Consider the following 16,842-nt stretch of genomic DNA (forward strand, 5'->3'; position numbering starts at 1 on the left):
AGACCATTGGGCACTCTAACATAAAACAGTGTTTTTCTCAATTTTTATCATCAAACTTCCTAAACTGCCTATCATACTGTGTTCTCCACCTACATGATTTCATGCTTCGAGGTTTGCACCCATTCTTTTCCATATTCCCACCATACTGGGAAGACTGGCGTGGGTTCCATTCTGCAGTTTCTGACCCATGTCAGTCTGGGTTGCTGACGTTGAGATGTTTTGTGTTCTCTTCTGCTTTTCTCACGGGGGCTGAATGAGGCTTCCTAGGTCATCACTGCTGCTGCTTCCCACATACCCTTTAACTCTTGTCTTTCTTTTCTCCACCTCCACTTGACCCTCATCTCCTGGATACTTGCCACCTTAACCTCTTCTTCCTCTTCAGTCTTTTGTTCTCCTACAAAAGCACTGTCATGGGACTTCCCTGGTGGTCCAGTGGCTAAGACTTCGAACTGCCAGTGCAGAGGGCCTGGGTTTGATTCCTGGTCAGGGGACTAGATCCCCATGTGCTGCAATTAAGAGTTTGCATGCCACAACTAAATGGTCCTGTGTGCTGCAACTGAGATGCAGCACAGCCAAATACATAAATATTTTTTTTAAAAAGAGCACTGTCTTATGTTATATGTAGTGCTTCTTAGCACATATAAGGTTAGTCTGAGCTGGCCTTATGCTTCAGCAGAATGTAACGCCAACTCTGAGGGATGGCTTCTGAACCTTCGAGAAGACCTTTCCCCCCACCTCCAAAAAAGAGAGCATCATACATCTTAGTGCTGGGAAGCCCTAGAAACCATCGGGTCCAGGCTGCTATCTTGAGGCAGGTGATGAGGGCTCCTTATATGTAGAAGACACCCAGACAAGGCATGTAATAACCTTCAGCTTCCTAATAAAGTCTATGTGTTCCTGCATTTCTCCTACCAGGCTAACTAAAATATCCACAGTTAAACTTTTCCTCTCCTTTTTCAAGTTTTGTGTCCTGTAAAATGTGAGACCCCTGATAAATGTAAACATTCCAGGAAGTACTGACCCAGGGGCTGTCTCAGTGACTGACAGTTCAGCATAAACAAGCAAGGAACTGGGAGTGAGCTCCTCCTGAGACAGGAGCCGGGAATGGAGCATGTTGGCAGCAAAAGGCACACCGTTCCCCAAACTGGCATTTCTTCAAGTGCGGTCTCCAGACCAGCAGCAGCAGCATCTCATGGCATGCTGGTAAAAAAAAAAATGCAGTCTCAGGCCCCATCCCAGAATCAGAAACTTGGGGTGAGGCTCAGGAATCTGTGATTCTGACTGCCCAATAAAACTGGAGAACAGCTGTCCCAGATGATGCATGGTTTTGCCAGGACTGGCACTGGGTAATAATAAACCAGATCTCCTCCAGGGTGACCTTACTCAGCAGCCACACACTGAGGTTTAGCACACTGGCCGTCACTGTTGTATGGATGAAAACACACACTTAATTTTAAAGGGCTTAGGACTTAAAAGTGTTAAAGAAGGTGAGTTCCCTTCCTCATGGCCCCTCATGTGTCCGAGAAACCCTGCTGGGCCTCAGGAGGCATTTCCTCACCTGGTCTGACTTCCCTCCATCAAAAAGCACTCTTTCCATCCTTGGCATTGAAAACCATGTCTTATTTAGGACCCCTAACCAAGTATGCCTGGAAACTCCCATGGACGGAGGAGCCTGGTAGGCTGCAGTCCATGGGGTCGCAAAGAGTCGGACACGACTGAGCGACTTCACTTTCACTTTTCACTTTCATGCATTGGAGAAGGAAATGGCAACCCACTCCAGTGTTCTTGCCTGGAGAATCCCAGGGACGGTAGAGCCTGGTGGGCTGCCATCTATGGAGTAGCACAGAGTCGGACACGACTGAAGCGAGTTAGCAGCAACCAAGTATGCATACAGTAAAATGTGCTCCAGAAATGAAGCCTAAAGGACTGCATTTTGTTTTTACATTCATATATAACAAGTATGCTATGCACACTGACTTTTATTACCAGATTACCATCTATTTTCTACAACTGTACCATTTTAAAGATTACTTTAGATCATAGATTTCAGCACCTTCAGAGTTTTGAAATGTTCTTCAACTCCCTTTGAGAGCAAAATTCTGAAAGATGGCAAAAAATATATTTTTTTAAAGGTTCAGTCCTGGGATTGATAGCAGCTCTGGCTTGTGGGTTTAGCAAGGTTCACCCCTCACCCCCATGCCCCATTAATTTTTTTTTTTTTTTTTGGTCCTTTTCCTTTACAGGAACTTAAGAATGAAGTCTGGGAATATTCTTCCTATGTGATGTGTTTTATTAATGATAAGCTCCTGGGTGATGCACTTGATCTACAGAAATGGGCCCACAAAGTGTGGGATATAGTTGATTTTAAGCCTCCTGCACTTTATGAAGCACTTACTGTGGATTATTCGGCCAAATTCTTAAGAGACACCAAGGCAAGTTACACTAATTTTTTTAAAAAGGAAAATAGTGGAATCTTTGAGCATTTATATTGATTAGGCACTAATTACTGATAAACCTAGCAAAGGGAATATAAAAGCATAGAGGACTAGGTTAAGTTCTCAATGAACCTGTGATCTCTAGTTGCAAAGAACTGGTGGGGTTTGGCTTGGTGGTGTGTAAAGCCAGCCTATCTCACAGTGGGTAGCCAGCACAGGCAGAAGAGCATCCCTGTTCAAACATTTCGACTCCCCATGAGAAGCTTATGTGCGTTAATTGGCATCTATTTAAAAATATTAAGACCTTCTCCCTCAGACAAAGTCAAACCTATCCTTTACTCACTTTGAGCATGAAATATTTTGATTAGTATGTTGTAACACCTAAGTGGGAGCTACTGCACTGAGACACTGGCAAGTTTGAAAAGAAAGGTGACACACAGGTGGCAAGAGGAGGAGACAAGCTATGGCACTGGGGGGTTTGCAATGGCAGAGGACAGTCATGAAGCTTGAGGTCCAGAGAGCAAGAGACAGACATCAGGGTGGAATGGGCACCCTCCGTGAGGGTGGTAAATGCATGCAATTTTCCTCAGGAACCTTGTTGCAGCAACAGCTGTCACATGCTGAAAATCATGTCATGCCCATGGTGGCCTGTGCCTACACAAAGACCCAGAGCTAGGATCTGAGCCATGCAATGGCAAAAACCTTGTGTCATTCACCCTTATTCAACCACTGCCTTGAACAGAACCTGAAACACAGGAGGTGCTCAGTGAATATTTTGTTGAATAAACAGTACACTTGCGAAATGCTCTAAACTCTAAGGTGTGGAGAGGAATTTAACATTCATAGCAGTTCATGCCCAAAGGGCCAAGAGTCTCAAAGCACATGGTGTACTCTGGGGATGGCAGAGGACAGGAAGGAGGCCAAAATGAGTGGTAAAGGAGGCTGGGGAAATGAGAGTATCAGTCAGGATTCTTGGTGCCAACAGTACCAAGCTGTTCTGATTAACTTAAGGAGAAAAAGTATGTACTGAAGGGATGTTGGTAAATCCACAACTGACAGTAAAGTTGGAGAGTCAGCTTTGGAAAGCAGTCAGGAGCAAGGGAGACCTGGCAGCAGGAAAACATGGCCAGAGTCACGCCCCAGGAAAGTGCATCCAGGGTGCTGCCATGGGTGCCTGCTAGCCCTTGGGTCTCCCTGCCGCCTTCACTGAGCATAACCTCTGCTCTCCTTGGGTCTGTGTTGCTCCCCAGAGATCGAAGGCCCCAGGCAGAAGCACCTGACTAGTCAAGCCCAGGTTGTGTGCCCACACCCTGGTTCTCACATGGTGGGGAAAGAGAGAATGTTCTGCAGAGGCTGGTGCAACCCTGGGAGGAGTTTCCCAAATAGGAAAGGTGCTTTTCTTTCCTACTTTTTTGTTTTACAAAAACAAAAAACAGAAAAACCCCAAAACCAGATCCATTAAAAAAAGATTGAACTTACTATCTATTCTTAACCAGAGAGTTAGATTTTATCTAGAAGAAAGCAGGCCAACAGAATTTTTCATCAGAAGTATGACATAACCTTCTTTGGTGTTTTAGAAAAAAGTTTAGGGCTGAGGCCAAACAGGGTGGAGTGGGAAAAGCTTGATGGCAGGGTGGCCATTTGGAAAGCTACTGGAGTAGTGCGGGCTAGAAATAATGGCAGCCTGAATTAATTAGTAGGTGAGGAGAGAGGAACCAGAGTCTAGAGAAAATCCTTGGATTTTTTGCCCAGAGGCTAGATTTTTCATGCTGAGTTAAACCCAGGGAGACTTGTTTACTTCTGATTTGGAATGATAGAGTAGATAATTAGGTTTGGCTGATAGGTGACATTACCTTGTGTTAAAAGTCACTTGCTCTGTTTTCATTAGGATTTCTAGAATTATCTACTCTTGACAACCACAAAAAGATAATATATTGATGCCCAGGGAAGTTTAATAATGCCTGAATGGACTCACTCATTTTAGAAGTCAATCATAACTTCCAATATGTCCTCTTTTTCCTCATAAACCTGTGAAGCTTACCATATTATGCCTCTTAAAGTTATAATATTCTTTTATAATTAAGAACTTGTAGTACAGAAGCAGAGAGGCAGAAGTTCAGTTCAGTTCAGTCGCTCAGTCGTGTCCGACTCTCTGCGACCCCATGAATTGCAACACGCCAGGCCTCTCTGTCCATCACCAACTCCCGGAGTCTACCCAAACCCATGTTCATCGAGTCGGTGATGCCATCCAACCATCTCATCCTCTGTCGTCCCCTTCTCCTCCCGCCCCCAATCCTACCCAGCATTAGGGTCTTTTCCAATGAGTCAACCCTTCGCATGAGGTGGCCAAAGTATTGGAGCTTCAGCTTCAACATCAGACCTTCCAATGAACACCCAGGATTGATCTCTTTTAGGATGGATTGATTGGATCTCCTTGCAGTCCAAGAAACTCTCAAGAGTCTTCTCCAACACCACAGTTCAAAAGCATCAATTCTGCGGTGCTCAGCTTTCTTCACCGTCCAACTCTCACATCCATACATGACCACTGGAAAAACCATAGTCTTGACTAGACGGACTTTTGTTGGCAAAGTAATGTCTCTGCTTTTAAACATGCTATCTAGGTTGGCCATAACCTTCCTTCCAAGTAGTAAGCGTCTTTTAATTTCATGGCTGCAGTCACCATCAGCAGTGATTCTGGAGCCCAAAAAAGTAAAGTCTGACACTGTTTCCACTGTTTCCCCATCTATTTCCCATGGGGTGATGGGACCAGATGCCGTGATCTTAGTTTTCTGAACGTTGAGCTTTAAGCCAACTTTTTCACTCTCCTCCTTCACCTTCATCAAGAGGCTCTTTAGAGAGGCAGAAACATAATCATAATTATTAATAGTATGGATATAAATACTTCATTACTGGATACCAGGTATTATAATACTATCTTAGTCTTTAATTAAAAAAAGAGCTTAGAGACATAAAATAATGATAGTTATACATTTAAAAGTGATTTCATTTATGCCTCCTAGATTCTTAAGAAATAGTGCAGGGCAAATTATGTACTTGTTAAATCAGGCAGCATTTTTATGTAGGAGAATGGTGCCTAAGAGTTACAATGTATTCCATTAGATGTGGTTTGCTACCAAAATGAATGCCACTGTGATGGAGAACAGTGTTTTCATTTTGGGTGCCTCTTTGTAGGGCTAGACAAGGGCTCACAAATGTTAGCTGCCTCTACCAGAAAGGATGTCAATTGAAAATAAGAGCTTGGGGCATCTGTGAGTATTAGGTCATGAAAGAAAGAACTAAAAAGTACAGCATCCTCTCTTCCCTACCCCTGGCATAGCACCTATGCATACAGTGGCCTTATTTTTCCACTCAGAAAGACTGTGGCCTGGCTCTGCTTAGCTGATCTGTGCAGTCTTTGAAAATCCAGAACACACAGTAACCAAATCTATGGGCTCATGTGGATCTTTTTCCAGAATTACTTAGGAAAGAAAAGGCTTCCCAGTCTGCTCTTTTTCCCAAAGGGACTGACTGATCAGTGTTCCTTTCCACACCCAGTTTGTGATGTGGTTGCTATCTAGGCCATGTGTTCTAGTTTTGTATGATAGGTTAATGTGATTTACTACTGAAAGGTTTTAAAAAGCATCTTATTTAGGTTGTAAAACTGTAGTATAATTCTGCTGCTGCTGCTGCTAAGTGACATCAGTCGTGTCCGGCTCTGTGCGACCCCATAGATGGCAGCCCACCAGGCTCCGCCGTCCCTGGGATTCTCCAGGCAAGAATACTGGAGTGGGTTGCCATTTCCTTCTCCAATGCATGAAAGGGAAAAGTGAAAGTGAAGTTGCTCAGTTGTGTCCAACTCTTAGCGACCCCATGGACTGTAGCCTACCAGGCTCCTCCGTCCAAGGGATTTTCCAGGCAAGAGTACTGGAGTGGGGTGCCATTGCTTCTCCATGTAGTATAATAAAATGAAACAAACTTTTTAAAGTCATTCGTTTAATTTTGCTGTTACATCATCTATGTTAATGCTGTCAGTCATCTTAACACTGAAAACATTATTATAGTTTTGGTCACTTCTAAAACTTTCTTCCAAAACACTGACATGCATTACCTTCTTCTCTTTAATTTTAATAGCATAATTTTGTGTTCTTGGACATTTCTATTGATCTTTATCCGATTGGAAGATTGATTTTTGAGGTAAGAGGATTTTGGTGGTTGTTTCTCAATAAGTTGGGGAGAGTGAGAATCTCTGTCAAAATGTTTAATCTTTGAAATCTTTTATCTTTATTTCTAGCTATATTCTGATACATGTCCCAAAACATGTAAAAATTTTCAGATCTTGTGCACAGGAAAAGCAGGGTTTTCCCAAAGTGGCATCAAGCTACATTACACAGGTTCCATTTTCCATCGAGTGGTACGGAACGGCTGGGTACAAGGAGGAGGTGAGTTTGAAACCTTAAATACAACTTAGTTGCAACATCAAATCCGAATATCCAAACTTCTGTTTGTCTGCCTCTTTGAAATTCATATAGAATTCATTGTCACATTTAACATTGGATGTTATATATTTAAAGGATGGTCAAATGATGAATTAAGATATTAATACTCTTTTTAAAAATTCCATCATTATCAAAATAAATCTAAAGTGTGTTACCAGGAATATTCCAGATTAAAAAGTGATATAAGAAAGTAGGATGGGTAACATTTTTTTAACTAAAAGGTAATTTTAAATGCTCACCTAAAAATAGAGTATATAGAAAATACAGTGCTTTTAAGAAACATACTAAAGGTAGGAATTTGAAAACACAATAAATGAAAAACAGCTTATTTCTCACCAAAGATGTTACACTGTTACAACTGAAATAAGATCAAAAGCATTTTGATCTCCATCTTTGCTTCTTTCCAGGTCAATTCTTTGGCATTACACAAAGGAGGTACCTTGATTAGCAACACAAAATTCAATTTTAGAGGCCTTTTAGGAGCTATCCCATAGGGAGCAATCAGGCAGCAATTTAAAAATAATTGGCTTAGTGTAGAAGGAGATTTTCTTGAACTTGATGAAATATGCCAAGGCTTAAATTAATAATGTTTCATTATTTTTCTACAATCTGGAACATTCTCAGGCTGATGATGAGAAAAATATAGATTTAATCCAAGTATCTTATATGTAAATAAGCTCTTGTATGTAAATCAGTTTCTCCAAAATGAGATATCACCAGTACTGTTTCTAATCCAGTTGTTTTTCTACTTAATATTTATGGTGTGTGCTAAGTCACTTCAATCGTGTCTGCCTCTTTGCGACCCTATGGACTGTAGCCTGCCAGGCTCCTCTGTCCATGGGATTCTCCAGGCAAGAATACTGGAATGGGCTGCCATGCCCTGCTCCAGGGGATGTTCCCAACCCAGGGATCGAACCCATGTCTCTTACATCTCCTGAATTGGCAGGTGGGTTCTTTACCACTAGCGCCACCTAGGAAGCCCGGTTATATGTCAGTGTGTGTGTGTGCGTGTGCTCAGTGTGTGTGCGTGTGTGTGTGTGTGCTTAGTCACTCAGTCATGTCTGGCTCTGTGCAACCCTTTGGACTGTAGCCTACCAGGTTCCTCTGTCCATGGGATTTTTCAGGCAAGAATACTGGAGTGGGTTGCCATTTCCTCCCCTTAGGTGTCTTCCCAACCCAGGGATCAAACCCAAGTCTCCTGCATTACCCCTGAGCCACTGGGGAAGCCCACATCAGTACACATAAAATTTTTATGGGCCCTCTTGAGGATTGTCTTATACTAACAAAAAATGAAAGACAGTCTAAATGTTCACCAATGGGAAATTAATTAAATCAGCATAGCGATATGATGAGAAATTGTGCTATGCTGTGCTTAGTCACTCAGTTGTGTCCGACTCTGCAACCCCATGGACTGTAGCCTGCCAGGTGCCTCTGTCCATGGGGATTTTCCAGGCAAGAATACTGGAGTGGGTTGCTATGCCCTCCCCCCAGGGATCTTCCCAACCCAGGGATCAAACCCAGGTCTCCTGCATCTGAGCCACCAAGGAAGCCCCTAAAATTTTTATGTGGTTATGTGTATTGACATATAAAATGTTTAGGATCTGCCTAGTTTTTCATCATATTGCTATGCTAATTGAAGTAGTTTCCCATTGGTGAACATTTAGACTGTTTTTGATTTTTTTGTTAGTATAAGATAATCCTCAAGAGGGCCCATATCCGTGTCTCCTGATACTTAGTTCAGTGTTGTTACTGATCTTCCAGATGCGGTGTTGTTTTGTTTTTAGCTAGACCTCCTCTCACCCCTGTGAGCCAGAGCAGGATCTGGGGAAAGTAGACCATGATATTTATTTATGTGAAGTAAAATTTCCAAAAAGTGCATAGGTCTCAATTCATGTTTTTAGATAACAAAGCAATGATGTTTAAGGAGTTTGGAAAAAAATTCTGGTTAATAGATTCAGATCCAAACTGACACATATAAGTTGTACCATATTGGATAAGGAACTTGTCATCTCTGAGTCAGTTTCCTAATCACAAAATGGGGATAATTATAATATTATAGGATATGGTGAGGGTTCAAGGACATGGTATATTGAAACTGCTAAGCTCCGTAAGCACCCTCCTCCTTCAGATGTCAGATTCTCAGAGGGCTTTGGGTAGAATTTTGGAGTACAGGAACTGACTGTGGTTTGGTGTTGTGCCTTAGGATGCTTCCAAGCACTACTGCTTGCTCTCTGGGACCAAGAGGCCCTATAAAGTCTTCTTCCTCCCTCGACCCCATCTCATCATCTGACCTCTCCCTCTTGCTAACTCTGCTCCACACATAGGGCTCCTTGCTGTTCCTTAAGTATATCAAGCATATGTATGCCCTGAGGTCTTTCATTGTTTCTTTTGCTGGAGATATGTACACCCAGCTATTCCTCTGCATATCCCCCTGCATCACCCCCTGATCTCTTTCTGGTTTTTGCTAAGAGTTTATCTCAGGAGGGACTTACCTGTCCACCCTATTCAAAAACTGCCACCTTCTTCTCCATATACCTCTCCTCACCCCTTTCTGGGCTGCTCTCCTGTCCCCTTACCTAGCTGTATTTTTCTTTCTAGCACTTTTCACCGCAGGACATACTATTAATACTTCTTTGTTAACTGTCTGTTTCTTTTCAATAGAATATAAGTTCCATGAGGGCAGAGATTTTTATCTATTTCATTCACTGTTACATTCTCAAGTTAGAGAACAGTGCCTAGCATACAGTATTAGTAGATGCTTTTTAAAAGTTTGTTCAAAGAATGAATGAATGAATAGATAAACAGGAAACATACACTCTGTTCGTTTCTAAAGTTGAAGTTAATGAAGATACCAAGTTGTTAAGCCACTTTGGCAGGATCCTCTTTGTGGCTCCCACAAGGCCTACTGCCTTGAGAAGGATCTCTTGAGATTTAGTTTAATATATTTTATCATCATCATGGTCATCAGAATGATGGTGAAAATGACAATGAGAAGATGCATTCCATAAGTGTGTGATGCTGCACAATAATACTGGCCACTAACGAAGGAGCGTGGTACTCTGCCAGGCACCATACATGTGCTCTCCCTACATGACTGCATTTCACCCTCAGAACTACCTGGGAGGCACTTCCCATCACTGCTATCTATAGCAGATGAGGAAACAGCGTTGGGAAAGGTAACCAACATCAAGGTCAAAATCAAAATCATCTGACTTTGGAGTTTACTTTTAACCATTGTTCTGCATTGCTGAATCTGTTATCAGAAGTATAGAAGATATCCAGAGCTGAATGCAAAGGGGTGGGTTATGGCCACAAAAAATATTAAATACTGACTGACATGGTGTCAATATAAAATATTCACCTGGGAGATCAGAAGCAAAGGGCAAGAGTAGTGGCAAGTGTTGGAGAGAGAAAGCAAGGGAGTGTCACTGGTGTTTACATAAGTCAGCAGACGGGAATCACCTGGGCAGGTTCACCAAGCAAAGCAAACTCTGGGACAGGAAGGAATTGGTGCTAGAGGACATTCAACTTCTCCAAACCCGGATTTAGCCTGTGGCTACTGCAGCAGACTTCTGAGAATAGCCTTGGGCTGTGTGGTGAATGGGGTGGGGGTGGCAGGAAGGAAGTATATATCTGGCAGAGTAGGTTGAAGACTTAAGGTTTATCAGTTAACTTTTGAACCAGCTTTATGAGTAGTATAATTTAAATGCTATATGCCCCTTTCCTGCATAAATTCTCTTCACATGCTTGCTGCTGCATCAGATTTCCTTAAATAGCACAGACACTTTTATTATAAAGCGCTCATACTGAGTTTAAATGGGCCAGTTCTTCAACATTTATTTATTGCACATTATTCGAGGAGGGCTGTCTAAAGAGCTGAAAGAAGGAAAGGGGGTGATGGGGAGAACACAGAACTCGGAGACCTCTATTTCACTAGAGTTAGCTTTGCTTCTGTTGTAGCTGTGCATAGAGGAGTTTTATAGCAGGATCATTGCCTAAGCCAAAATATGCATATAATGCATATAATGTGAAACAGGTTCTATCAGTTCAGTTCAGTCGCTCAGTCATGTCTGACTCTTTGCGACCCCATGAATCGCAGCACACCAGGCCTCCCTGTCCATCACCAACTCCCGGAGTTTACCCAAACCCATGTCCATAGAGTCGGTGATGCCATCCAACCATCTCATCCTCTGTCATTCCCTTCTCCTCCTGCCTCCAATCCTTCCCAGCATTAGGGTCTTTTCCAATGAGTCAACTCTTCGCATGAGGTGGCCAAAGTATTGGAGTTTCAGCTTCAACATCAGTCCTTCCAATGAACACCCAGGACTGATCTCCTTTAGGATGGACTGGTTGGATCTTCTTGCAGTCCAAGGGACTCTCAAGAGTCTTCTCCAACACCACAGTTCAAAAGCATCAATCTTTGGCGCACAGCTTTCTTCACCATCCAACTCTCACATCCACACATGACCACTGGAAAAACCATAGCCTTGACTAGATGGACCTTTGTTAGCAAAGGAATGTCTCTGCTTTTAAATATGCTATCTAGGTTGGCCATAACCTTCCTTCCAAGGAGTAAGCGTCTTTTAATTTCATGGCTGCAATAACCATCAGCAGTGATTTTGGAGCCCCCCAAAATAAACTCTGACACTGTTTCCACTGTTTCCCCGTCTACTTCCCATGAAGTAATGGGACCAGATGCCATGATCTTAGTTTTCTGAACGCTGAGCTTTAAGCCAACTTTTTCACTCTCCTCTTTCACTTTCATCCAGAGGCTCTTTAGTTCTTCTTCACTTTCTGCCATAAGGGTGTGTCATCTGCATATCTGAGGTTATTGATATTTCTCCCAGCAATCTTGATTCCAGCTTGTGTTTCTTCCAGCTCAGCGTTTCTCATGATGTACTCTGCATATAAGTTAAATAAGCAGGGTGACAATATAGAGCCTTGACATACTCCTTTTCCTATTTGGAACCAGTCTGTTGTTCCATGTCCAGTTCTAACTGTTGCTTCCTGACCTGCATACAGGTTCTCAACAGACAGGTCAGATGGTCTGGTATTCCCATCTCTTTCAGAATTTTCCACAGTTTATTGTGATCCACACAGTCAAAGGCTTTGGCATAGTCAATAAAGCAGAAATAGATGTTTTTCTGGAACTCTCTTGCTTTTTCGATGATCTAGTGGATGTTGGCAATTTGATCTCTGGTTCCTCTGCCTTTTCTAAAACCAGCTTGAACATCTGGAAGTTCACGGTTCACATATTGCTGAAGCCTGGCTTGGAGAATTTTGAGCATTACTTTACTCGTGTGTGAGATGAGTGCAATTGTGCTGTACTTTGAGCATTCTTTGGCTTGCCTTTCTTTGGGATTGGAATGAAAACTGACCTTTTCCAGTCCTGTGGCCACTGCTGAGTTTTCCAGATTTGCTGGCATATCGAGTGCAGCACTTTCACAGCATCATCTTTGAGGATTTGAAATAGCTCAACTGGAATTCCATCACCTCCACTAGCTTTGTTCGTAGTAATGCTTTCTAAGGCCCACTTGACTTCACATTCCAGGATGTCTGGCTCTAGGTGAGTGATCATACCATCGTGATTCTCTGGGTTGTGAAGATCTTTTTTGTATAGTTCTTCTGTGTATTCTTGCCACCTCTTCTTAATATCTTCTGCTTCTGTTAGGTCCATACCATTTCTGTCCTTTATCGAGCCCATCTTTGCATGAAATGTTCCCTTGGTATCTCTAACCATTAAAAAAATCTCTTTATATTGCAAAGGAACTTCAGTTCTAAACACCAGATAAATGAGTTATCACTATAGAGTTCCAAAGAATAAAAATTTGAACATTAATTCTTTCTAGAGCATCTATTTTCATTCTTGTGTTAAAAAGACCTCACTGTTCCTGTTGCATCCTCAGCTTAATCTTCCCATTTTTTTCTGAAAAGTAAGATCGACCATGGAATAACTTGTGAAATAAGGTGAACCTATATGAACACACTTAAAGTCTGGCCACAAATATAATTTAATACTTCATCATTTCAAATGTTTTACATTAAATTTTGCCTACTTGGGAGTTACGAGGGGAAAAATATGGGATCATGAATGTTGAAATACTTACAAAATACAAGTGAAATCATTATAGAACTATTTTCATGGTATAAATACTGAACAATTAGGTCACTTACTCTAGTTATTGTTATAAATGGAATCATAATTTAAAGCATTTTCCCCCTGCCATTATCTCTTTTTTAGTTTCAGAATTTTAATGTTTATTTACTGCTATTTCTCAGATATAGTTGCTGGAAAAGGAGATAATGGAGAGTCAATTTATGGACCAACATTTGAAGGTATGTGTTTTTAAATTTTGTCAGTCATATTTTAATTGATTATTCAAATTTAACAGGACTGGACAATTTCACGATCTCAAATAAGATAGCGTTTGGAGTAACACACTACAAGGACACCTGCTAGAAGTGGGAGTTGAAAATGGGATAGGTGGGAAGGCACCCCAGCTCAGTTCAGAACAGCTTTGTACATACAATCTTTCACTTGCCTCATTGTATTATTTCTTTAGAATAAGTTTCTAGAATTAGGATTGTAAGAGTAGAAGGGAATTTATATTTTTAAGGCTTGTACTTTGCTATGCTCATACTTAGAATTGGTACCTGATAACCATACTACTAAGACTGCCACTGGGGATCCTGGGAAGATGGTAGTGGTAGTGGCATACTTTTTAATTTTTTGAAATCCCAACCTAAAAATAGACAAAAAACTAGATGGGAAAACTAAAGACCCATGGATAACACAACAAAACTACGTGCAAGGTATCTACACGAATTTCAAATATAAACAGGTGAGGTCAAACTACCAACAGTCACACAATCGGCATGGTATCAGCATGGATGTGAGCGAAAGCAGGACATTTCTGTCAGAGCTGAGGATATAAAACCCCACAATAGGCAAGAGCAGGGTAGTGCATGGACCCCTCATAAAGCTCGAGGCCAGAGCAGTCAAACCTCTGTGAACTCTCAAAACCAATGTGAAAGCCCTCTGCTCCAGGACAGGCACACACTGAGGAAGAAGTGTGGGGAACGGAATCAAAATTATGCAGGTGTTGGGATAACAGTGATGAAGAGGGAGAGGGACCAGAGCCAGGAATCCCAGAAACCAAGCTGCCACGCAGACGAACAACACATGAAAACAGCACTAGAGGGAGTTTGTGAAGTTGGGAAACTACCTTCCTTCTAAAGCCACACCTCCTTCTAAACACTGAGAGAGACTAATTTTACATAAAAATAAAGTTGCGTTAGAAAGCAGCAGAAATTTTCTTGAAAAAAAAAAAAAGGTGCACAGTCATATAACTACAGATAATGAAAGTACCATAAAAAGAAAGCTCACAGGTCAAACTGATTTCAAAATAAAGACATAAAATGATATGACAGGAAAGAACTCATAAATCAGAATTAGAAAACCTTAGATATGAGGTTGTTTACATAACTGAATAAAAGAATTAACAATAAAAGAAAATTCCAGAAATGAACTAATTATAAGGAACACAAGACCAAATAAAAACAACTGCTATGTGTATTAAAAGAAGCAAAAGACAGAAGGAGAAAAACATTTTTTAAACCAAAACGAGATGAATAAAGATGAAAAGGATTTACAAGAAAGTGATATAGAAAGATCCCGCATACAGATAAGTATCCTTAAGGAATTAAACCAATAGAAGGAAACAGAACAGATACTAAGAATCATAATTTTAAAAAGCTTTCCTAAAATAAAAAAGGATCTGATATTCTGTATTTTGTTTGGGTGGTGGTTACACAACTGTACCCAACTGTCAAAATGCATCAAACCAAACATCTAAAATATATGCATTTTACTGCATGTTCACACCTCAAGTAAAAATATCTTTTTAAAAACTTGAAACTACTTACTGAAAGAACAGACAGCTACCTGACAATACTGAACCAGAACAACCAACACCAGACATATTTTACTAATATCATTAGATATTAAAGAAAAAGAAAAAAGAATCTTTGGGCAGTTAGACAAAAACAGTAAGTGGTTTATAAGGGAAAGAAAAGTACATTATCATATTCTTATGCCAGAAGAAAACAGAGTAATATATTTATGATGCTCAATTAAAATGAAATGTGACCTGGGGGCTTTATATCCAGTCAAACTGAATGTGAATTTTAAAAGGCACACAGTTATCAATATGTGAAACTTCAGGAAATAGTGTTATCATGAGTCGTTCCTGAGGAATCAATGATTGCAGAATGAGTTTCATTCAGCCAGATCACAAGAGGAATCCTGACAGAAGAATTGGTGGTGAGCATTAATCATATAATTACTTATAAAACTAAAATTTAATGAGGAATAAAAGGGTGAGAGTATGATATATAATGACTATAAGCTTAGTCTAACAATTTTTTAAAAATGAAAGAAATGGGGAGAATATATGCAAAATTTTAAACTTTTAGTTAAATTTTACTGGTGATAGTTGTATTATACTGAGATTGTTGTATATACAATGTAGGAAAAATCAAATAATTATGAGATATTCTAATTTTATAATTTCCTGTCCTTGAGAATTAGAATCTTCATTGTAGAAGAAAGGAAATACAGATGAAATTTGATAGAGGTTAATAAGTAAAATATTCCATAGTCCTGAATTTGAATTGGAAATATCCTGTTAAACTCAAGAAGTATCGTATCTATATCTTAGTTCTGGCCATGGAATTTATCTACAGTGACCAGCCCAGTAGTGATACATTCTCCTAGAATTTAGATTGCTGTTTTGAAATGTCATTTCTTGCTTAAAGAAACCAGGGTCTTCGGAAAACATGGCAGATTCCAGTTTTGAGACAGGAAATTTCAAAATGAGCATGGAAGCTCATGTTCAGTCATGCTATCATGACCTACCCAAGAGCACTATTAAAAATTTACTGGGGTCATGACAAAGGGCTCAGGAGTCAATTTGAAGAGTCTCTCACTGGTCAAAGATGGAGTAATTTGAGTGGTAACTGCAGCTAACTGAAACCCAACAAAGATTTTAAATCCATGAGTTCATAATGATATTGTAAAATAAATCCTACTTGTTTACCTTCAGGGAAATGATAGGAAATGAATTCATTATCTTGAAAACTGATAAATATAGGTAAAAATCAAGCATTTCTCTTGCCTTTCCTATAGGAACTATACTAAATCACAGATAAGGGGAAACATCTTGTTATAAAAGTATTCCAATTAACAGTGAAAAGGAAATCAGAATGTCACCACTTTGCTGCCCCCAGTGAAATAATGGATGTGGGCATTTGCTGCATCAGTATCTACTGCCTTCACAAGAATAGGGACAGTCAGACAGTGTGGGCCTTCTGCTGAGAGGACGCACTACCAAAGGGATAGAACATGAGCCTGATGAAGCTTTTGGACCCAGCATCCAGTTTGCGAGAAATGCAACCAGTTCTGCTAGTATTATGTTCTTAAAAGATCTCTGTGCTTTGTCAAACCACCCAGTAAAAACCACAGGGCTGACTGATGGCAAAACTGAGGTAAAAAAAACTCCCTCAGTGACATAATAAAAAATAAGTTTGCAATATAATAAAAACAGTAACATAGTTTTGTATGTTTTATGTGGTCAAGAAACACATCAGTGTGATAATAAATAAGGCACCTTACCCTGAAAATGAAAAGCCCCTGATATCTGTGGAGGCGGTGTGGGAAGAGCTGCAGCTTGTGAGTGATCTGGAGGTGGCGGAAGGCGCGTTCTCTGCAGTCGGAGGGAAGCTGTAACTCCAGACGTGGGTGGCTGCAGCTCACATGTGGTGACCAAGGTGGTTGGTCACGTCTGAGGTGTCTGTGCTCCTGGGCAGCCGGCTCAGTTCAGTGAAGGCCATTTCCTACAGTTACCTGGTGG

The 16,842-nt window shown here is 40.8% G+C and overlaps 1 protein-coding gene across 8 annotated transcripts in view; it reads left to right on the forward strand.

Moving 5' to 3' along the window:
• Window positions 1–16,842, forward strand: part of PPIL6 (peptidylprolyl isomerase like 6) — a 35,704-nt gene that overhangs the window by 5,491 nt on the left and 13,371 nt on the right. For 3 of the 8 annotated variants that reach the window (XM_081526806.1, XM_081526799.1, XM_081526800.1), the window contains exons 3-7: window positions 2,244–2,432; window positions 6,567–6,629; window positions 6,727–6,874; window positions 7,749–7,877; window positions 13,211–13,267. In XM_081526806.1, the coding sequence (XP_081382932.1) occupies window positions 2,283–2,432; window positions 6,567–6,629; window positions 6,727–6,874; window positions 7,749–7,877; window positions 13,211–13,267 (547 nt within the window). In that variant the 5' untranslated portion in view covers window positions 2,244–2,282. Of the gene's footprint in view, window positions 1–2,243; window positions 2,433–6,566; window positions 6,630–6,726; window positions 6,875–7,748; window positions 7,878–13,210; window positions 13,268–16,118; window positions 16,534–16,842 lie in introns of those variants that run through there. The other 5 variants (XM_081526801.1, XM_081526804.1, XM_081526803.1 and 2 more) reach the window with 2 other exon arrangements.

The sequence above is a fragment of the Giraffa tippelskirchi genome, chromosome 9, assembly GCF_054371585.1.
Source record: "Giraffa tippelskirchi isolate mGirTip1 chromosome 9, T2T-mGirTip1v1.2.pri, whole genome shotgun sequence".
Classification (NCBI taxonomy): Eukaryota; Metazoa; Chordata; class Mammalia; order Artiodactyla; family Giraffidae; genus Giraffa; species Giraffa tippelskirchi.